Source organism: Microtus oregoni, unplaced genomic scaffold, assembly GCF_018167655.1.
Source record: "Microtus oregoni isolate MIOR12 unplaced genomic scaffold, Mior012 000065F_ref0000479, whole genome shotgun sequence".
Taxonomy (NCBI): Eukaryota; Metazoa; Chordata; class Mammalia; order Rodentia; family Cricetidae; genus Microtus; species Microtus oregoni.
The window spans coordinates 5,702,505-5,726,839 of record NW_024543875.1 but is presented as its reverse complement, the minus strand read 5'-3'; the positions used below and the strand labels follow the sequence as shown (position 1 = coordinate 5,726,839).

General features: G+C 40.7%; 1 protein-coding gene across 6 annotated transcripts in view; it reads right to left on the bottom strand.

Annotated features, from left to right (window-relative positions):
• Znf236 (zinc finger protein 236) overlaps positions 1–24,335 on the bottom strand; it is an 89,951-nt gene that overhangs the window by 33,159 nt on the left and 32,457 nt on the right. For 3 of the 6 annotated variants that reach the window (XM_041640813.1, XM_041640814.1, XM_041640817.1), the window contains exons 10-19: positions 17,342–17,614; positions 16,206–16,409; positions 9,771–9,912; positions 9,003–9,263; positions 7,345–7,598; positions 6,167–6,295; positions 5,611–5,762; positions 3,465–3,568; positions 2,875–3,026; positions 1,278–1,490 (exon numbers count right to left, since the gene is read on the bottom strand). In XM_041640813.1, the coding sequence (XP_041496747.1) occupies positions 1,278–1,490; positions 2,875–3,026; positions 3,465–3,568; positions 5,611–5,762; positions 6,167–6,295; positions 7,345–7,598; positions 9,003–9,263; positions 9,771–9,912; positions 16,206–16,409; positions 17,342–17,614 (1,884 nt within the window). The remainder of the gene's footprint in view (positions 1–1,277; positions 1,491–2,874; positions 3,027–3,464; positions 3,569–5,610; positions 5,763–6,166; positions 6,296–7,344; positions 7,599–9,002; positions 9,264–9,770; positions 9,913–16,205; positions 16,410–17,341; positions 17,615–24,335) is intronic. The other 3 variants (XM_041640815.1, XM_041640816.1, XM_041640818.1) reach the window with 1 other exon arrangement.

The following is a 24,335-nucleotide window of genomic DNA, read 5'->3' as shown; positions in this document are numbered from 1 at the left end:
CCCGAGTCCTAAGAACTGTCTGCTGATGAAGCCGACTGAAGATCTGCTTTGCAACACTCAAGTCAAGATGTTTGCAATTAAGGTGGTTTAGGCAAACTGTACAGACTCACTTTCCAAACTGTAAGACGAATCTACACTACTCTCAGATCTTAGGGTCTGACTCATAACCTCAGGGGTAGATGAGCAAATGAGGGGTTAATCAACTGAGAAGAAAGCAAAGACTTCCTCCGCATTATCTCATCTCTGAGTACTGACCTAAAGACCGTAAATGGCATGGGCATGACACTGAGCACCACTGTTCAGTAACAGTACCAGCTATTAACACAACAAAAATCACACACACACACACACACACACACACACACACACACACACACTACATGGCTCTATGATAACTACACTCACTAAACATGACACTGCTGTGTGCTGGTACACTTGTGAAATTAAAACATGCACATTCTAACACCATCTTCACTTGTGGAATTTACTAAAAGGAAGCAGCAGAGTCATAAACTTAAGGTTTAGGATTTGGGCAAATTAACTTGAGTAATGTTTGGTAGGAAATAAGATTGGTCTCTCCAACTACACACTGCCGAATGTGAATTAAATGAAGTAATGCAATCTGACACTGAGCATAGCTCTGGCCAGGGGGAAATCAAACTTAGCTCTGCATTCCTCTACAGCACATCATAATAAATACAACTATAGGGATGCATCTGTACACATCTGTGCTCACTATGTCAAATACAGAAAGCTCTGTGCATTATAAAGTACAGTGCAGCATCACAAGTTAGAATGAACTCCACCCACGTGCATGCTGAGTGCAGCTGCAAGGGCACATGTGGAATCAGAAGCATGGTGACCGAGAAAGCTGAACAACTTCATTGTGAGTCTCTGGATTTTTTTCTCAAAGGGTATATGGACTTTCATATTCAGAAAATAAACTATAGAGAGACATAAACTGTAGTTATATTAATTCAGGGCTTCTCAGATGCAGGTAAAAATACATGTGGCAACCTATGCTCAATTTCCAGGACCCATGTGAAGGTGGAAGGAGAGAGAATCAACTCCACAAAGCTGTCCTCTGACCTCCACATACGTGGCACGGCACATACACCCACATACACGTACCATGTCCACTCAATAACACATTCTTAAATTAAAAAGTCAAGGTACTACTAAGCTTAATTTGTAAGACTGCAGTATTCAAATCAATTTGTAACTTATAACTAAATTGGCATTTGACCAGTAAACTTTCGATCCAAAACAGAAACTACCTCCTCCCTCTGTGTCTGCAGCTGTTGAGGTTGCAGATGAGACTGCCTGGTGTCTCTTCATGTGCTTTTTACAGTGAATCGCTGTGCGAAAGCCCTCCTCGCAGAACGGACACTTGTAAGGCTTCAAGCTCATGTGTGTGGCCATGTGCCGCGTGAGGCTGCCATTGGTGGTGAAGGAGGCACTGCAGATGCTGCAGCTGAAGGCCTTGACTCCTGTATCAACAGACAAAGCAGGCAGGGAACATGCCACTTCATTATCCCGGAATCGTGGGCATTCAGGACAAACAAGTAACACGAGGAGTTTATCCTGCTCACAGTTCAGGGTTTTAACTGGATACCGTCAGAGACATGAACAATAACAATAGCAGAGCATGTCTTACCAGACCTCTACTAATGCCCACAACAAGCCAAGACTACACTCTCCCCACCTTTAACATCTCAGCTGGGGCTTGTTTGTAGACAGGACCCTCAAAATGCTTCTCTGGATCCATCTTGGAGCTGCAGCCACAGTTTATTAGTCAGACCCAGGAAGGACCTGTGAAGCCTTTCCATGGCCTCACTTCTAATGGAGTTCAATGCTGCAGACCCTGTCTGACAGAACAGAGTCTCAAAAGCACCTAGACTGATCCTACCTTCCCTCAACGGAGGGGCTATCTCTGCCTCCAGAACAGTTCTTCCTATGTACCACTAATCTCACAACCAACTTTTCAGCAGTTCTTAAAATCACCCCTTAGTCAGCAAGAGACACATTCACTGACTTTCCTTCCTCTGTGCATTTGTAAGTGGTGCACCATCATTTTCAAATAAAGTGTTACACAGAATACATACTGAAACTAAATATGTGTAATATATTAAACAGAATGTGTTCAACAGATAACTGTAATTTAATCATAAAGGATGTATCTGAAAGATCTAATGTTCAGGCTCTATTTTTAACTCTTTACCAAATTGATGATAATAAAACAAATAACCTAACTTTAAAATGAGAGAATGATTAGGACAGACAATTCACAACAAGTACACGGTAACAAACTCAACACCATGAGCCACTCAAGATACATAAATCATACCCCCAACAAATGAATGCTTCCCACCCAAGTATGGTGACATCAAAGAGAAACACAAAACAATGCATTGATGGGATGAGGAAGAATCAGGACCTTCATACATTTTCTGGCAAAATGGAAAATGGTTGCCTGGAAAAGTTTGATTGAGCTTGAAAGTTTACAGGTGGGCTTGCTTTTGCAGTGTTTTGAACACAAGCTAAGCAAGTGTTCCCCAATAATCACCATCCCAGAACCATACCCAACCCTAAAAAGGGTTATTCCTATGGCCCAGCAATTGTGTTCCTTGATGGAGAAATAAAGTCATGTCTACATAGAATTGTTCACAGAAGTCAAATAGTAAAACTAATAAATAGGTAAATTAAGCTTGACTTATCTGTCTAGTGCAGTATTACAGACCGTAAAAAGAATCACAGTACTAATACATGCTATAGCACAGATGAACTTTGAACAAAGCACTGTACGAAGTGAAATAATAAGACACTAAAGACCATTTAGTCTATAGGACTTTTCTACAGGGAACAGACAGTAACCTGTATGTGTCTTTTCATGAGACTTGAGGACGCCAGAGGAAACAAAACCACGCCCACAAAGCTTGCACTTGTAGGGTTTCTCCCCCGTGTGTGAGCGCACATGCTGCTTCAAGTGGCTGGACTTCTTGAAGCCCTTGTTGCAATAGTCACATCTAGAAACAAAACACAGAAAACTCAGACCCTGTTCACTCAGAGCATGACTGCTGAGCAGTCAGATACCTAGCAACAGAGGGGAACAAAGCAGCTTTAGCAAGCTCACCAAGTGGTCAGTTTCTTAGAGAAACCATAGCACTGTTCCACACCCAGGGCACAGAGCAGGCAGTACAAAACAGAGGCAACGACAATTAATGATCAAGTTCTTTTGTAATCTTAAATGTATTATTTTGAAATTGATAAACGCTATAACTCACCAGGTGACCATATTTGATTTAATCGTTACTCAAACACAACATGAACAACTTCCTGGCTCCTTTATAAATGATAAAGGTGGTGAAACCTACTTCAGTCTGAGAAAACAGCTGCAGAGCACTTGACCACTGCAGGCGTGCAGTCAGCACTCAGCCTGGGAGCTGGATCTGAGCAGTGATCACCTGTAAGAGCGCCTGCTCTGCTCCTCGCTGTCCTCCAGGAACTGTGGACGCTGTGGCTGTAGGTCTAGATCCTCTTGAGATGACTCTGGAAGCAAACGAGTTGCCTAAAATGATCAGAAATATAAAGCAAGAGCAATGACTATCTATAATAAGCATAGGGCGACTCAAGAGGAACAAAGATATAAATGCTCATACTATAGTTTCCAAAGAGAAAAGACCACAAGTTGTCCATGGTAGTAGTCTGAAACAGACAAAGTGTACATTTTTTTGCCATAGATATGATTAAGAATGTTTCTTGTTTTCTTTTTTTCTCTTCTTCTTCTTCTCCCCCCCCCCCCCCCCCAAGACAGGGTTTCTCTGTGTAACAGCCCTGACTGTTCTGGAACTCATTTTATAGACCAGGCTGGCCTTGAACTCACAGAGATTCACCTGCCTCTGCCTCCCGAGTGTTGGGATTAAAGGCACGTACCACCATGCCCAGCAATGTATTTACTTTCTATTAAAGTATTTATTTATAGATTGTTTGAGGCAGAGTCCAAGTCTAGTTAGCCAAGGCTAGCCTGGAGTTGATTAACTTGTCAAACTTGATCAACTTATGATCATTCTAGCTCAGCCTCCCAAGTGTTAGGATTATAGATGTGACCCTCATGCCTGATTAATAACTCACTTCAGGGCAAAGTTTATACATACATGATTTATCTTAATAAGAGACTACTCTTAAAAAAAAAAAAGAGACTACTCTTTCATCAGCTTGACTCTACCACCTGTGAAGACTAGCTACTAGACATCCTATAAAATCCTATAATATCCTGACTGCTATTCTGTGACACTATTGGGAACTGGCAGAACCTTTGTGGGGTGGACCCACCTGGAGAATATTGCTATTGAGGGCATGCCCTTATAGGGGAAATTGGAACCCCCAACTTTCTTCCAATGCCACAAGGTAAGCATTTCTCTCCACCACATATGTCCCCAGGATGACATTCTGCCATGCCACAGGACCCAAAGCAACAGAGCCAATAATTCATAAACTAAAATTTCTGAAATTGTGAAGCAAAATAAACCCTTTCCTGTTTCTAAGTTAGTTCCCTGAAGTATACTGTTGGAGCAGTAGAAAGTAACACAGTGGTGTGAAGAAATTCGCTACTTTCTGAGAAGAGTGAGACTCTTTCTGGTCTCAAGAGCCCAAGGGACAAGAAGTCACCTCTACCTCTCAGAGACAGGACCAAGGAGCAGTGACCCTGACCCCTACTCTGACATAAGGACTAGAGCTCACAACAGCTCAGTAGCACGACACCAGCCTAGTCAGTGCTTTCTGACTTCAAAATACAACCTATGCAACTGGACAGAGAGCAAACGAGACTTCAGAGTACCTGGATAACTAGAGGATAGACTATAAACACTCTTGAAAGACAGTGGAAGCAAGATTTTTTTTCTTACTTGTTCACCCAACGTCCATGACCAAATTGGACAAAGTGCCATCTTACAACGTCACCTGCACTAAGTAGGCAAAAGTCTATTCAGGGGGATGTGCAGTAAAGCTCAGCCACGCATGCTCGCCACATCCTTGCTAAAAAACCCAAAATGCTCTGATTTTTCATGCTTACTACTAACACTGGTAGATTTTTAAGGAGGTAACTATTGAATTTGTCTGACATTTTTAACACTACTTAAAAACTTGCAAAAGAAAAAAAAAATCAAACAAACATCTCAGGGTCTCTAAGAGGAAAAATTTAATTATGATTGAAAATGTTATAAGGAAACCGATTACTTAAAGAAATAATGTTTTATATTGCATTCATTTTTAACATCAGAATGAATTTTATTTTCCTTCTAACATTTATGATTCTACAAGAAAAAATACATTTTGTGCTTAAAGTAATATTCTTCAACTTCTTATACAACATACTAGTAAATTCCTGGCTTAATCAAAATGGCAAAGCTACCCACAGTGTCAATCAGACGAAGTACAGTTAAAATGCTTTCAGAAAAAAGATGGTTCTGTGTGCTGCATGTGATGCATTCCCTGTACTAACTCGGGATGTAAGTATGCCACAGTAAGCACATGCATTCGAAATGACTACAGCAGAAGACAGAGAGAAATCTGCTGGATAAGGAGCTGCTCGGCCCTTCTGCACATACTCACCACATCGATGGCATCGGAGCTTGGGACCTGCAGCAAGTTTTGCTGGTGGAAACTCGTTGACAAGGCCTGGGACTCAAGTGTGCTAGAATCCTGCAGTTGCTGCACAGCTGGAAATGGAGTCTGCTGACTGTATGTGTCGGTGACTGTGAAACCTGAAAGACATGAGGTACAGGAGCTCTACATCACATGTCAACCATACCAAAGGTAAAAATCAATTGATGAGGAAAAGACATTTAGGCATTTCTGCTTCCTGAATGAGAGTCAAGATCAGGGTGATGTTCTAGCAGCTCTAAGTTGTCTAGTACTAGGCAGGCTTTATACTGCAGCTATGAACACCAGTTCTCACCAGATCTCCACTCCAACCCATCGCCTTCTCTGAGATGGAGACCCTTCATCGAATGGATGCAAGTCATTTTTTAAGGAGATGAGATTATAAAGCATTGTTTAAAAACATAAATATTACAATTATCGGTTTAAATCATAAAGTTTTACAAAGTTGCAAACTAAACCCAGCAGAGGCCAGCTGGTTTGCAGGCTCACTGAAATTCACACTGACCTTGTGAGAGTCCTGCAGACTCAAAAGACTGCTGTGGAGTAGTTTGCTCTTCAAACTGGTCCATGTGTCCTGGGAGAGCATCCTGGGGAGCTGTAAAGCCATCTAAGGGCAAAGAGAAAGAAGTGCACACTGTCTAAAGTCATTAACCATCTGCTGACCCATCTAAAAGTATTCTAGTGAGTTTTCAAAAATTAGTCCTCTTATTTTAGAAACACAAGAGGAAGGTAATATTGTTCTAAAAAGTTATATATATATAATGAAATATTCTAAAGTCCAGCTATACTTGGTAATTATGTAATACTCAGGCATCACAGGGGATAAAACATGTACATTCCTGCTAACAGACTAAATAAATTTTAGGACAGCCACAGAACAAAATCATAAATCAGCCAGCAACTGTCTACCAGCAAGGCTGGTAAGAGGAAAGCTTGTTGGGATGCAGACGTCGGTGGCAATGAGCACATGAATGTGGCTCAGCTACCACCTTCTGCTGACAGCACTGCCGATGAAACAAAGCAACGTGCTGCTCTACATTCTCTAGCAGGAACCCGCCTCACTGCCCGGGAGTCTACATGGAGTCCTTGTCACAGATCACTCATGAGCAAAGCTAAAAGAAAAAATGTTGACAATATATCAAAAGAGGTTTATAAAAACCTGCATAAAAGGTCCTCTTTCTATAAGCCATGAATATGTTTAATATGGGCACAGAGACAGGCACACAGAAGGTCATGCTGACATATTTGTTTAGTACAAATCAGCAGAACTTACAAGAAAATGTGGACAGTAAGTTTTTCTGTAAGCCTGAAATTTCAAGTAATTTAAAAATTTGCCACCGAGAAGTCAGATTGCTTTGTATTTACAACAGACAACAACCCTGAGCCACATCAGAAAAAAAACAAGAACAAAAATCACCAAATCCCTAAAATAAGCTAATCATTATCAGTTAAGATAATATCAAATATCACAGCTTCATACTTAGCATATACATACTTAGCACAAATTGTGACTTTAAGAAGGCAAGCAGGACAGCTAATGTAGCTCAGGGATAGATGCTTAGCCTGCACACAGTTCTGCTTATTAGCCCCAGCACCAAAGAGAAGACAACAGAGATTACACTGAGTCCAAGGAACACAAGACCACTGGGATCATCAGAGAAGATGAAACTCCTCAAGCGTTACCTTCGTCAGCTTCCAAAGGCTCATCTGCCAATTGCTGTCCAAGTTCCGCATCTTCTGCGCCTACCACATGCTGGGGCCCCAGTTCCAGTAAAGCTTCAGGGTCTGCTGCCACAGTCTCTGGGGTCTGCTGCAGTTCCGCACTTTCAATCTCCACAGGCATGGGAGCTGACACTTGCATGCTCTGCTGGTCCACTGTGCTGTCGTCTATGGAGGACTCCTCCTGATGTTGCTGGAGCTGCTGGGCTAGTTCGTATCTTTGGGAAAGCAGCAACAATTCATAAAGCAGACACCATCAACAGCATAGATAACATCTGTGAAAGATGCCATTTGCTAAAATAGCATTTTTATCCTGCAATTATTCCATTTTGAAGTAATGGTGTGACTATAGCTAACTACTTTATACTTCTAAAAGGAAACCCTATTACTATCAGTTGCTGTCAGCAATCACAGGGCTTGAAGGCAAGGAGAGACAGGTAAGACAGCACATGCAACAATATCTTGAAGTTTAAAAAGCCAAAACAATAGTGGACACCTGTAATTTCAGCATTTAGGAGGCTGATACAGGAAAACTGCTGTGCGTTCAAAGTCATCCTGCATTACAGAGTGAACCAAGGTCTCAAAACAAACCCCAGGCCTTTAAAAGCAATCCTGCAAGCTGCTGACTCTTGGTCCAGGGCAGACAGGTTTTGTGGTATGGTATCATGTATGGATATCTCAAGTCATGTTCTGAGAACTTCGTCTCCCATACAGCAGTGCCCAGAAGTGAGACTCTGGGAAATGACTAGATTAGGAAGATCTGATTTGTTCAATGGATTAACCCTTGTTGAATTCCTAATACAAAGGCTTTTGGGTGAAGTTGGCTTCTTATTAAAAATCTTCACCATCTATTGTTAGGGCTAGCCTCTGACTACCAGCTCTAAAAGACAGTATACAGTAAGGCATTTAGCCTATTAGACTGCCTTAGTATTAAAAGTAAAAATGTTAACTGGGTATGATAGTATCCATATGTGTAATCCCAGCAATCAGGACTGCGAGGCCATCCTGAGCTACACAGTGAGATCCTGTTTTCTCTCTCTTTTTCTTTTCCTTTTCTATTTTTGGTTTTTTTAAGACAGAATTTCCCAGTAGCTATGAAGCCAATCCCGTAACTCGCTCAAGACCAGGCTGATCTTGAACTCACAGAGACTCTCCTACCTCTGCCTCCCGAGTTCTGGGATTAAAATCATGTGCCACCACTGCCCGGTCCCTGTGTGTGCGTGCGTGTGTGTGTGTGTGTGTGTGTGTGTCCACGCACACATACATTATAGTTGGCTTGGTTTCTTTATTTGTTGGAGACAGGGTCTCACTCTCTAGCCCGGTCTGGTCATGAATTGACAACAATACTTTCTCCCTCAGCCTCTCATGTTTTAGATTACAGGCATGAGCCATCACACCTGGCTCAAAAAAATATTTTTTAAAAAATACATACATAAATTCATGCTACCATCTATGGTTCTCATAGATCCCTAAGCAAAGACAGCGAAACTTCTCGACCCAATATCACTCTCAGTTAGAAATAACAATACAGGCATCAAAGACAATTACTTCTTAACTGCTTCCCACCCCATCTGGGAATTATGAAGATACTTGAACAGCAGGTACATCAGCATTATACCTACCTATGGGTTTTCATGTGTTTTTTGCAGTTTAGTGAAGTCTTAAATGTTTTCTGGCAATAGGGACACATGTATGGGCGGAGGTCGTTGTGTATGCCCATGTGTCGCCGTAAGCTGCCACCCGTGGTAAAGGCTCCATTGCAGATCAGACACTTGAAAGACTTCAGTCCAGTGTGTGTCCGAACATGTGCTTTGAGCACTCCTGCAGAGACGAAGTCTCTGCCACACTGCGAACATTTGAAAGGTTTTTCACCAGTATGTGATCTAAAAACGTAGGAAAAAACCTTAATACATTTATTACCCATTTTAACACGTATATACTCAGAGATACTTCACTCTTCTAAAGGTATGCAGAAAAGATCTCGATTTCTATGTTTTCTAAGTGAGCAAGACTGAGACTCAGCTAAGTGACCTGCCAGAGACACCGAGCTGCACACACCGGATGAGCATGAACCTTCCGCTAGCTCTGTTTTCAGAAAACTGTTCACTGATGTTAGCTCTGGTGAGAGCATCTACACATTCTAATTAAAATAAAACATGCTAGAAATTGCAAACATTAAATATAACTGGAATAAAAATAAAACTCAGGGACAATATCTGACTAAAATATTTAAATGAAAATATTCAAGAATTAAAAAAAATCACAAATCAGTATTTTTTTGTCAAATAAAACATTTTAACCATAAGCTAGCAATACCATCCTAAATACTTCTTCAGCAGATCACAGACTCTCTGGACTTGTACTCAATCTCCACCTCCCCTCCGACTTACCTGATGTGCTGTTTAAGATGACAAGACTTTTTGTATGCTCGATGGCAGTAAAAACATTTGTAGGGTCTATCTGCTTCATTGCCAAAATTATTATTAAAATAATTTTGGAAAAATTGGTTTTTTGGAATGGGCTGGATAAGACCTATAAATCCAAAGAAAAGTGGGAATAATTCACTGTCAGTGTTACTACTAACAGGCCAAAGGCGTCTTCTTTAAGATAGAGACAATACCGCTGATGTGCTAGAGATTCCACAGTCACAGCAAAGGCATATTCATTACGTCATCCACTTAACTGCATCATTTCAATGCCTATGGTGAAATAGTTATCAATTGCTATTTTCTGGCACTGAAGAATGTGTATACTAATATAAACATGTACTGGATTCCAGAGCCATTATTTAATGGCTTTCTACATTTACTTTTAATATAGACATATACTGACATGAAATTTACATACGTCCATCCAAAACTTTTGTCAAGTTTTAAATCTCTCTGTATTCAGTATGAATAGTGGTATAGTACAATAATAAACTCAAAACATAAATACTTCCAACATGAAATATTGTTCTGTAGATGTCAGTATTTTCTCCAAAGTTTTATATTAAAGGGATATTTGTGAATGGCAAGATAATTAGTTATGGGCTGAAGAGATATATCTATGATTGATAAGACATTGATGCTCTTGCAGAGGACCTGGGTTCAGTTCCCAGAAACCACACAGTACTTCACAACCATCTCCAAACCCAGTTCCAGAAGATTGAACAGGCACACATGTGGTACATCTACATGTATGTAGGCAAAATATACACATAAAGGAAAATAAATAAATTAAAATTTGTAGATTATTGACCTATGAATTTCAAGATTTACACGCCTTTATTAAATAAAGGATTTCCTTGGTTTGATCATCAACAAACACAAAGGGATAGTGCCTTTGGGCTACACACACAATTCAGCAGAAACTTAGCTCTCAAGCTTCAGTAACTGAATAGTTATCTGAAACATTAGGAGGAAGACTGAACTGTTCCTCCGGATGTCAAGATTAAGCACACACTTGCCAACACTCTACCCTCCAATCCATCTTCACCCTACAGCAATGCCACTAACTTTTACAAAGCAATTATGCGCCTTTTAAGACATAACATTGTTCCTTCCCTTGGGGAAGGGTTGAAGGAGGGAGGGAAGAGGCAGGGAGGGGAGCAGAGAAAAATGTAGCACTCAATAAAAATCAATAAAAACAGAAAGAAAGAAAGAAAGAAAGAAAGAAAGAAAGAAAGAAAGAAAGAAAGAAAACCATCCTGAGGACGTTAGGCTAGGTGGCAGGGAGTTTTATATTAAAGGGATACTTGTGAATGGCAAGATAATTAGCTATGGGCTGAAGAGATGTATCTATGGTTGGATAAGACATTGTTGCTCTTATCACTGCTGAACAATTAAATAAAGTGATTCTCATTTTTATCTCTGCTAATTTTGTTCAGACAAGGTCTATCAAAACAAGGCTAATTATAAGCTCTCAATCTTTAAACAAGAAATGAGGATAAATAAAACACACATCAAGTCCTACTGTGCTGACTCTATCAGTCATTTCTATTAGATCTCTGGTGCTTTAGGAAACTACTAATCTCAAAGATGGGTATAAATTTTACTTAATATAAGTCAAGAGCAAACTACAAGTGACTGTAAATTCCTTAAAATCTCTTCTATAAAAGTAAAGAAAATTATTGCCTTGTTAGAGAGCTTAGGGGAAAACACCTGGAATCCAACTATTGCACATAGTAACATTGTTTAAATACTGAAAAATGACAGGATGTGGGAAAACATCTATCTCCCATATAACACACTACCATAAATCTTGATAGAAAACAGATAAATATGTGTTTAGTATAGTTAACAATGACTAAGACAAAAAACATAAATTTGAAAAATCAACCACCATAACATGATGCTATTTTTAAAACAGTATACATGACAATTGACCTGGCCAGTCGTCCTCATCAGCTTAGACCACGAAATCCAATATGGACAAGTTCAACAGAACCACCATATATGGGCTACTCATGCATGCTTCAGCATTGCCAGGGCATAAATTTCAAAAAATATTTCATACATGACAATTAATACAGATATCATATAAATATGCTGAGATGCAAGTTTTATTTCATACACCTACAGATTACGCTTATATATACACACACATACACACATACACACACAATCACATACACAGAATCTGTAACTGTAGTTAAGAACACAGGTTGAGGATCCCTAATCTGAAGTATGAAATGTTTCATAACCCTAGCATTTTGAACACTAAAATGAAAGTGGAAAATTCCATATCTGTTCTCTTGTGACAGGTCACAAATGGCAGAGATATTAAAATTACTATATAAAATTACCTTGAGGTTGTATGTATTTAGTAAACATAAAAAATAAATGAATGTCTTCAAACTTTAGTCCTCTCCCCCTCCAATTTTTTTTTTTTTACTACATCTGTGTAAAATACTTGATTGAAAACATTTGTTTCAAATCACTTTGGGAGGAAATCAAGATTAGTCCTGACCCCAATACTTAATCTGTTTGTTATTCTACTTAAAACCTAGATCCTAACTTCAAAGCAAAGCATTTAGAGTATAACGGAGAAGCTCAAGTACAACACTATCCCTGGTGCTATAAACCATAACTTAGCTCAACTGAGTGAAGCCCGAGAGGATACAGAAAGGACATGAGCTTCAAGTGACACCATGAGCCCAGCCTTGAAATCATAATATCCAGGTTCTAAGTCAAGTCAGCCACATGGCCCAAAGCAAAGTTAACAACTGCCCTAGACCCCAGGTTTTAAGTCTATCAAAATAGGGGAAGGCAGTATTGAGAGGTCTGGGGAATGAATTTAAGTTTTCACACAGCTCTAAAAGTTCTGAAAAATATTTGACCATATGGTTCTTTGCCAGCAAACAACTTCCCTCAGTAAGAGGTGAAATTTTGGTTACAGTATATTAATGTATTCTAATACTGCTAAGATAACAATTTGGGTATAAAACATTATACTGAATGTAACCAGACTGACGTAAATAGCCCATCTACCTCCTAAACAGGTCACATAACAGTAACAATGTCCTTCCAAAATCCTCCCTGTCCTGTTTGTATCAGAAATGATCGCCACAGCCAAAATTTCTCTAGAGCCTCCAAAGACCCAACTCTGCCTAACATACTCACATCCACTGAGGAAGAATAAAATAAGGGTCACAACAGTCTACAGTGTGCAGCTAACACTATAACTAAGAACTGTTTCCCTCAAGTATCTCAGTATGTGGTATGCTGTGAATACCATTGGTTAATAAAGAAACTGTTGAGCCCATAGCAGAGCAGGGCAGAACAGAGCTAGGTGGGAAAAACTAAACTGAATGCTGTGAGAAAGAAGGCAGAATCAGAGAGAAGCCATGTAGCCCTGCTGGAGACAGAAGCCGAAACTTTACCCAGTAAGCCACAGCCACGTGGCAATACACAGATTAATAGAAATGAGTTAAATTAATATGTAAGAGTTAGACAATAAGAAGCTAGCGCTAATGGGCCAAGCAGTGATTTAATTAATACAGTTTCTGTGTAGTTATTTTAGGGCTGAGCAGCCGGGAACAAACAAGGGGCCTCCATACAACACCTCAGTCTAGACTAAAGGAAAATCCCATCTATTACATCTGTGAAGATAAAGAACAAAATGTTCCACTTTAACCTCAGAAAAGTTCTGTAGAATAAGAGATTCACAAACTTGAAGTCAGGAAACCCAAAGTACAGCCTTGTCTACAGAGCAAGTTCAAATATAGCCGGGGGGGGGGGGGGGGGGAGCGCGAGCTCTGTCTCAAAAAACAAAGAAATCCAAAGTTGTTTAATCTGATTTGTAACCTGAAAAGAAAATATTAGAGTCTATTGTTTTGAAACTATGGAATAAACCCAACTCCTCCATGCTAGTACAGAACATGTAAACTGATTTCTATCTCAGAAACAATCTAATGGGACAATTAATTACACTTCCCACAAAGCTTACCAGACTCACACAAGAGTGGAGTGTGCTGGAGATGTGCTTCTATTGTCTGTCATTTGTGGTATCTGCAGTCTCCATTTCTTAACAATACTGATGAGGATACTCCGGAAAACAGGAAAACAGCCATTTCACTTAACTTTTCAAATGCTTTTTCAACTAGTTGTAGAATATCTACAAACACTTTTTAATCTCATTTGTATTTATATTCATTGCTTTTTTTTCATTTCCTATAGGTTTTCTCATTTTCCCTTTAGTTCGTTGGGGACAAGTCATACTATCTACTTCACTATTAATTTTTTAAAGTTTTATAAAATCACTACTTTCTATTAAATTGTTTTACACATTAATAACTTCCTGCTACTTTTTCCATTCTGTCATCTGATCTTCAAAGAAAAATACTATGTATTTCATTCTTATTTTTAACAAGAAGGACTCAAAAGCCTTACTTTCCTGAGGACAGTTTTAGTCCATACACTATGTTTATGTTTATTCCCATTTATAATAGGTGACTTGTTTTAAGTCTTTCTTTTCATAAATAAATTTTAGACAGCTTTTAAATTATGTTTTCATTTAACTCTAATCAAAGATTATAGAACATACTAATTTCTCATAATTTATTCATTTTTCTATACCTTAGAATGTGACATATTTTATGCATGTTTTTAAGAGTACATATTTAAATATAAAAGATGACATCACTATAAGAAACTTCTTATGAGGCTGTGGATGCAGTTCAAGGTAGAATGCTTACTGAGCAGATGCAGGGCTCTGGGTTCAGCCCCTTATGCCATGTGATCTGTGAGTGACCATGAAAGCTCACAGCCCCAGCTCTTGGGTGGCAAGTTTAAGGTTATCCACAGCCTGAAACAGAGGGCACCCTGTGTCCAAAGGGGGAACAAAGGAAGAAATGCACTGTGTTTAAACTGATCTTTCTCCTGATATTTCGGAATTTGAATGTTTCTCTTCTCAACCGTTCTATTACATATTCTTATGTCATAATCAGGCTTAGAGAGGTGGCTCAGCAGTTATAAGGACATAACAGAGTTGTAAAAAACTCAAGCTGAGTTCCTAGTTCCTATACCAGGTGGCTTACAACCACCTATAACTCCAGCTCTAGGCCCTCTGGGGGTCCCTGCACTCACATGTATACATCCCATAAGATACACATAAGCACATATAATTTTAAGAATTATAAGTGTTTAAAGAGAGATAATGGCTATATTGATCATCCCCTTGTTAGGCTATAACTTACATCAACCTAAGATTTAATCCCACACACCCCTTAACTCTTGTCATACCAAATCACGGTATATTTGGTATTATGCTTGCTCAGGTTAGATTACTTTGAATAGGAAATTTATTTAATATGGAGACTGCATAATATGTAAATCTACCCGTAAAACTTAATGAGTGCTATAGTCCAAATGCTTGCACCCCCATGGAAATCTTACACTGAAATCTAACTACAGTGTGGCAGCAATGAGCAGGGGGAGTTCATGAGATGAACAACGAGTCACTGCGGTGGAGCCCTCATGAATTAGGATCTGCAACGGTTCATACAGAGACTCAAAACTGGTCAAAATGATGTGAATAACTGACTTTCTGGACCTCAGCCAAAAGTGTAACATCTATACCACCTCGTGCAAGATCCAGAGACTCTCGTGGAAGGGTTGGGTGGGGAAGCAAGACCTGGAGGATGGGGAGAGCTGCTGTGCACTGCGACTATGACACAGAGATGAACAACAGGCGACTTCCTGCATAATGTCTGCAGAGAATAAAGACACCGAAGTAGAAGAGGGCTGGTTGGGAGGGAAAGGGGCTCAGTAGGAACTGGAGGTAAATGAAAGATGGTAATGAGCTGTGGTTGCTGCATACATGGAAGACACTGATAAAAAGGGAAAGGAGAGAAAGAGGCCCTCGAGAGCTGCCTGGTACCTTCTGTGAGAAAGAAGGTCCTTCCCAGACAAGGGAGTGTGTGGCTGGCTAATAAAGCCATATCATGTCTTAATTATACTATCAGTGATAATAAACAAACTTCCTTTTCTTTCCAGCATAAAGACTGAACAGCCAGAACAGGAATCCAAAGATACAAGTAACAATTTGCACTGGGTCTTCTGCATTGAGAATCCCTCTCCGCCTTCCTGGGTCCCTACAGGCAGAAGTACCTATTTAATTAGAATACACAGGAGACTACTTTTCCTTCCGTACTACTCACCTAACACAAAACCGCATTCTGAGCAGTATTTTAAGATTTTAATCTTGACTGTGGAACATACTAGCCCAACAAAGCAATTTCTAGTGAAGATGTCATCAATACTATGTGTAGTTTATACACATCCCACACAAGGCCCCAAAGGAAGAGCATCTGATCAGCCACAGCACTCCATGATCCATCTTACCCAAGTCCGTTATGAGAATTGGTTCTTGCAAAGGAATATCAGGGACAGGAACATTGGTCTTGCCCACCCGAACCTTCGCAGGCTTGCGCTGGTGCCTCATCTTCCGCAGTTCCGTGTGTTTAAAGTGAGAAGCTATATGAGTCTTCCTATGGCCTGAGGTTCTGAATTTTTTATCACAGTGAGGACAAGCAAAAGGTCTAACTCCTAATAAAACAAAAGAGCATTTTAGGATTATTTCAAGGAATTACATGTCAATAACAACAAAAAATGTTCACACAAAATACTTCAGACTTGACTACGTGCTGTTCCACATTCAGGGTTTCATATGTTTTATGAATCAGTTATTTACTTCTTGCTTTTAATTAGTACTATTATAGATATTAGGCCATACAATAGCTTTTCAAGTAAGAAAAGACATATGCTATCTTAAGGACAGATCCTTAAGCTGTAAAACATGCACATTCAAATAACAAGTCATCCTGAAGAAGTCCAAACTGTACCAGAGAACCCCGTCTCTCCAACACTCCTCATGGGAGGCAGCTGAGAGGACACACACTGTGTTAAGACAACAACTGCTCTCTTGTAAGAAAGCAGAGAAAGGTAACTGTCTTTAGGTAGTAATGATAAGGCAAGACATTCCCTCTACAAAAGCAATTTCCTCTCATAATTGTACTAGTAAATGGAAATGAAGATTCCCTAAACGAGAATATAACAAAGAAAGTCAATCTTCGTTTCCCCAGGCTCCTCCATCCTCCCAGCACAGGAGCCCTGGGAATGAATGCCAGGGAATATGAAACTTGGAGTAGGAGACAATAAAAATGCTTCAATTAGAACTGTATACTTCATGAATTTTTATCTCAATAATACGGCTGCTTTCAAACATATGGAGCCCCGGACAAGGCCTGCAGGTCTCCTGAGATTGTGGAATACATGTCTGTTCCTTAGAAAGGTTTGATGTATCTAAAGCTAAAGTCTGGTCACCCACTGCAAATGTGTTCATTTATAAACACTACTTTTCTAATCACTCTCCCACCATATCCTTGTTTCCATGACGATCAATGGGAAGACAGGAGGGAAGAAAGACCTTGGAGAGTTCCACCACTGCACTTCCTGCGCCCCAACCAGCATGTGCACACCTGTGTGGAGGCGGATGTGCACCTTGAGGCTCCCTGAGGTGGAAAAGCTCTTCATGCAGTACTGGCACTTGAAGGCCTTGATGCCAGTGTGAGTTTTGATGTGAGCAGTCAGTGTGCTCTTCACGGCAAAGGCCCGGAAACACTGTGGACACTTGAAGGGCTTCTCGTGGGTGTGGATGCGGATGTGGCGTACAAGGTCACTGGGCTTCCGGAACTCCTTTGTGCAATAGGGACACACATGCCACCGTACCCCGTTCTCCTCACGAATGGAGCCTGCAGTGACAAGGCAAAGGGAATAGTCCAGACGAGGTCCTACAGTGTCCCATCCTTCCAGGAGAGGCCTGCTGAGGCAGCTCACTGTGTCAATGGGAAGCTATAAGCATTCTGTCAAAGACCCATGATCCATCACAGAAAAATGAAAGTCCTGCATTATGGACATTATCAAGGATAATAATCTTGAAGGAAGCCCTAAAATTCCATGAGGAAGCAATTCGCAACGCCCCACTTAAGGCGGCTAACTGGACACACAGGAACATATAAATCAGGGCTCACAGCACGGAGTTCCATCTGGATAAGAGGAAAGCAGGTGTGCTCCAATGACTCCATGATACTGCAGAGCAAGAGCCCAAAGAATGCTCATCCCTAAATGGAACTGCACCCCTGCAGACTCAAGGGTCACCGAGAAGGAGGGTAGGAAGGAGTGTAAGAGGTGGTGGGCTACGGTAAGGAACCGTGTGCTCTGACACAGCAGAGCTGTGCATAGACGCCAGCAGCTACAACAGCCTACATGAAACACGGACGAGCCCAGAGCAGACTAAACCCTGGTATGGGAACGGAAACTAGGCAGGAAATCCTACCCACTGGCCACGGAGCTATTAGCAACTGTCAGCTGCTGGGAGAGGGGAAGACAGTTTTATTTAAATAATATTTAAAGAATAAAAGACACAAAGTCTGTTGGGTAGAAAATGGGAGGGGCAGTTTGGGGTAGAGTTAGGGAAGGGGATGAGCACATTGTATGAAACCCTCAACTAATAAATATTCATTTAAAAATAACCCCACGATTAAACTTGAAGGGCAAGAACAGAAGATGATTTTGGGACGGCCCTCTGTAGGCTGTGAATATGTTTATTACCACTGGTTAATAAAGAAGCTATTTTGGCCTATGGCAGGGCAGAATATAGCTAGGCAGAAAATCCAAACAGAGAGACAGGGAGACAGAAGGCAGAGTCTGGGAGATACCAGCAGCTACCAGAGAAGCAAAATTGAGGTAATAAGCCATGAGCCTTATGGTAAAATGTAAAATAACAGAAATGGCTTAATTTAAGTTGTAAGAGCTAGCTATTAATAAGCCTGAGCTAATAGGCCAAATAGTTTCTAACTACTATTAAGCCTCAGAGTAGTTATTCAGGAACTGGCAGACAGGAGAGAAACCTTACAGAAAGATGCTTGATATTTATTTACCATCTTAAACCACAAACATAAACTCATACAAATAAATTGGAAATGGCAAGCTCTAATGCAAAAATAGGGAACTAATGGTTAAGGCAAAAACACACACAGCATGTGTAAATCTGGGGAATTTATACACCAAAGCTAGGAGGAAAAAATGACAATGTATGGAAATAAATTATTTATTAAGATCAAGAACTTGAACTAAAACACAATCATTTTTACTTCTAGCATTTTCTTTTTGAAAATATTTTATTCTAATTGTGTGTGTGTGTGTGTGTGTGTGTGTGTGTGTGTGTGTGTGTTTTAGAGGCAGGAAGATGTACATGAAAGTTCAGTGCCCAGAGGCCTTAAGAGTTTGTCAGGTCTCATGCAGCTCCAATACAGGCATAATGTGGGTGTTGGGAACTGAACTTGGGTCCTCTGAAAGAACAATACACATTTTAACCCACTGAGCCATCTCTCTAGCCCTCTCTTTTAATATTTTCAATCAGATTTACCTGTGAAATCAAACAAGCATCCAAAGCAGTAACAAGATAATTCACATAAAAAATACACTTTAGTCAGATAAATGAAATTTCAACTTAAATTAGCTTCAGTCTGTCTGTACAGGAAAAAAGAAAATCTTTCATCTCCTCTTTATGGTCATTAAATACAGAAAATTTTCCATTTATGCCAAAGGAATAAAGGTATTTTCTCTAATAATATTCTCGGCAAGAATAATTCTGATAGAGAAGAAAATGAGGGAGCGAGTAAGGAAGGGAGAGAAGTAGTAACAGAACTACAGGAGCTATTGTTAGAGCTGGGAAGTCGCCCTAGTCATCAGACTGAGTTTCTAGAAATGAAAACTATGTACTTAAGTATATAAGAGGACATAATATAAAACTGGCAAGCTATAATTTATTATTCCTAGGAATAGATCTAACAGGGACTGCAAACTGACAGTACAGAGGCTGTCTCAAATATAGTATGTATATGTCTGGAAAAAAGAAAAACTGAATCCAGATTTCCAATTCTACATTAGTGAGGTAAGCTTTCCTACCTGAGAGCGCTTTCCTCCTCAATATATTCACACATTTAGAGGAGTGATCACATTCTTCAAGATGAAAGTTAATTTTCGAAAACTCAACATCTAGTGTTAGCCTTTACAAACAAGTCTAAAGCCAAGATAAATATACCTTATCAATATAGAATGAAATGGCCAAGCAGGAGACTAGAAGAGTCTGCAAAACACCCAGCTAGACCTGGAGGGTAGATAAAGGTGGCACTGTAACTCCGCAAGTAAAAAGAACCAACTTGCATGTGTTGGGACAGAAGAGTAGTTTGCAGGGGTATGAGAGTACTAGGCAAAGGAGGCAGCTCTGAGCCAGGGAGAAGGCTCGCTAGGAACAAGTACCTGTGGCTAAGCCAAACAACCTCAAATTCAACCCCCAAGACTCGCACAGTGGAAAAGAGCCAACTCCTCTAATTCCCTGACCCCCACAAGCATGCAGGCACCACTAATACACACAAATAAATAAAAATCTAAAATTTTTAAAGAGAAAGCCATATTTCTGTCACATTGTTGAAGTATAAATGTCACAAAGCTCAAAATGCAGAAGATGTTTGAAAAACATAGCTTCATATACACAAAACATTTCTCCCATGCAGATAAAAACATAGCTTCATATACACAAAACATTTCTCCCATGCAGATAAAAAAGGCTGAAGAATGTGTGCCACAAAAAGATACGAAAATACTATAGTTTTTAAAGTATAAGAATTAAGAATAAAAATACAAAAATACAAGAATAAAGCAAAAATTAATCCAACATAAAATGCAGGTGCTTCTTAGCACACAGAGTGGTGCTCTCACCCTTGTTCACTAAGAGAAAATAGAAATTCAAAATACAGTAAGGTACCACTTTGGCCTGTCAGTCCCAAAATTAAGTAACAATCTCTTCACAATACAGTTAAGAAGTGGGCATTCCAAATAAGTCCAATCAACCTAGTAAAAATACATCAAAATTTCAAAGTTATGCACAAAATAGCCAACTGTGGTGGTACACACCTGTAATCTCGACACTAGGGAGGTGGAGATGAGGAGGATCAGATGTTTGGGGTCAGGTTCAGCTACAGAGTTCAAAGCTACAAGGTTAAAGGAGACCCTGATGTGGGCATCACCTCTGTGTGCTGTAATTACCATTAATGAATAAAGAAACTGGCTGTTGATAGGGTGGAACTTAGGTAGGCGGGGAAGATGGAACTGTATGTTGGGAGGTTGAAGGCGGAGTCAGAGAGATGCCATGGATCCGCTACCAGAGATAGATATGCCAGAACTTTGCCACAATCTCGTGGTAATATACAGATTAATAGAAATGGGTTAAATTACGATGTAAGAGTTAGCCAATAAGAAGCTAGAGCTAATGGTCCAAGCAGTGATTTAATTAATACAGTTTCTATGTGGTTATTTCAGGGCTAAGCTAGCCAGGCGGCCGGGACAAATGAGTGGCTCTTCCCCTGCAACAAGACCCTGTCTTTTACAACAGAATGTATGTGTTCTTCTCTTGTGCCGTGCACCTTACTGACCAGCGTGAACTCTGAATACGCTGTGCAAATTGGGCATCATCATCAGTCAAACGTAATTTCCTGATGTTCAGCAACGCTACATACAGTTACACAGGAAGACATCTTTTACTTTTAGAAATGTGCATCAGAGTATTTACAGTGAGAGGAGGCAGCCCTGGAGAACCTGGGTGAACGGTATATGAGAATCCGTGGTGCTCCAAACCTTTGTTAAGACTGAAATTATTTCAAACTGAACCCTTTTAAGAATGTTCACACAAAAAAATAAAAATGAATAACATTAACAAAAAAAGTTGATGGAATTTTTCTATGAAAGCTCTGCTACCTCCAGAACTGTAAGCTGAGGATAAATCAGCACGAGTGGGATGAGAACTACAAACCCCTGCTGCAGTGCTGTGTGAGTGCAGGACCAACAACCACATCCACCTGGTGGACAGTGGCCAGTCATAGAAACAGAGAAACAGCCATAACACTAAATTCTATTCAGGCACTTTGAAAAAATAAAAAACCAAGAAATTTTTATCTGGTAGTAAAAGTAACCTGAAAAGCAAAAGACATAATTGCACCTTTGTTCATGAAAGGAAGAGAACGGCTTTTCCACCTTTATACGTCATTTGCATCTTCTGAGGTGTGACATGACCAATCCTCCTTTATAGACAGTAACTCACTAAGTGCTGTTGTTATCCCTGTGTTTGGCACCATCCACACATGGAACACAGACTTTCTCACTCATTTCTCTTCTGTCTGTTCCATCACTCACCCCATTTGTAGATAAGAAAGTTGACATGTTAAGTGTTAACTAATAGACCAGCCCCCTGTCGCTCTGGAGCCTGAGTACAGCTACCTCAAAAAAGTTTGTTCTCCTGTTTTCCCAACTTCCCATGTCAAATACTACCAAGCTCCAAAGGAATCAAGAAAGCCCCTGAAGTGACCACTCTCTCCAGAAAGACGTCGCCCTCCTGGCCAGATGTTTCAGACTCACAAGTGCAGGACAGTCACCAACCGTCAGCTGGATTCACTGATGTGCCTGGATATCAAGAGTGCTTACATGCACTTGGAGCTGCGGAAACAAAAGGGGTCCTGGCGTTGCAGTGACTAACTGATGCTGAGCCTGCTCTTAACGAGGCAGTTCTTGACTGGGATCTTGGTATTTCTAAGCAGCTTTATCGGCAAAAAGCCACTGGCGACACAAGCACATTGGCTACCATGAAAAACCAATGAGAACAATTCACCTTTCAAATGATGCTGAAGATGAAGCCATGTTTGTGGAATATAAGAAATAGCTGATATCAGTGTTAAAATTGGCCTACTTATGCTTTAGATATTGCTGCCTGCTACTGCTTGCCGAGATCTCAGTCCTACAGGTCCCAGTAACAGACTTCATGATTAGTGGCAGCTGAATTGTAACAGAGAGCCTGCTCCATGTGTGTGCAGTACCTTCTGGGGCAGAGTTTCCAGAGGATGATCTAATGGATGGTACTTCAAAGGCTACAACCGGGCTTTGGTAGTATCATAGTCAGCTTCTTAACAGCAAATATGTTAGAAGAGCTGGAGAGATAGCTCAGTGGCTAAGAGAGCTTCCTTCTCTTGCAAAGGACCTGAGTTCGATTCCCAGCATCCCCACCAGGCAGCTCATAACCACCTGTAATTCTAGCTCCAGGGGAGTTGCCCTCTTCTGGCCTCTACAGGTACCCCTACACACAACATATATTCATACAAATACACATATATAAAATTGGAAATCAAAAATTTAATTTAAAAATTAACTCTTGCTAGATATGGAAATCTTCAGAGTTGAACCTCAACATATCCCATGAGCATCGACAGCATTCTGAGGTCAGCCTCAGCAGAGACACTGTCTGGTTTCCAGATTTATCCACTCTCAGGAAACCCAGGAGTGTACCCTCACCTGAAGACAAACTACTAGAGTCTTCTCTGTCTCAGTGAGACAGCGGGGTGCTAGTTACAGACAGTGAGACGTGTATGAGACAAGTGGGAGACACTAAGGTTTCAATTCTGTTAGAAAGTTGATGCTGACACAAGATGAAGATGGCATCTCTGGCAGTCTTCTCAATCAGGCTATTAAATATGCCAGATGACCCAGGAAAGCCCCCAAGAGCAGGCAGACCACACAAGATGGCTCTTCTAAAATCTCCTGGGATTGCTCCAGGAGCTCTTGGCAAGACTCAGGCACAATTCACAAAGACATGCTCAGTGGGGCTCAGACAGGCTCTGAACATACTGCTTTTCCAGCGCTCAGCGCTCAGCTCCCCGCAGTCCTGTCAGGTAGCTCACAAAAATGCCTGGAACTCCAGGGGCTCAGACACTCTCTTCAGGCTTCCACCAGCATCTGCTCCCATGTGCACATACCCATACACAGATACACACATACTTTAAACTTTCGAAATACTTAAAGAAAGAAAGATATTCTTAGAAATGGAGTTAATGTGCTCCTTCAACACCGGACACCGACTATTTTAGTCAGGGTCTCTATTGCTGCTTTGGAACACCATGACCACGGCAACTTGGGAAGAAAGAGTTTATTTGGCTCACACTTCCTCAGCACTGTTCATCACTGAAGGAAGTCAGGGCAGGAACCTGGAAGCAGAAGCGAATGCAGAGGACATGGAGGGGTGCTGTTAGCTGACTTGTTCCTCACGGCTTGCTCAGTCTATTTTCTTCTAGAACCCGGGGGGGGGGGGCAGCAGCCCAGGGATGGCACCACCCACAATGGGCTGGGCCCTCCCCGATCAATCACTAATTAAGAAACTGTCCACAAAGCCGGGCGATGGTGGCGCACGCCTTTAATCCCAGCACTCGGGAGGCAGAGGCAGGCGGATCTCTGTGAGTTCGAGGTCAGCCTGGTCTACAGAGCTAGTTCCAGGACAGGCTCCAAAGCCACAGAGAAACCCTGTCTCGAAAAACCAAAAAAAAAAAAAAAAAGAAACTGTCCACAGACTTGCCTACAGCTGGATCTTAC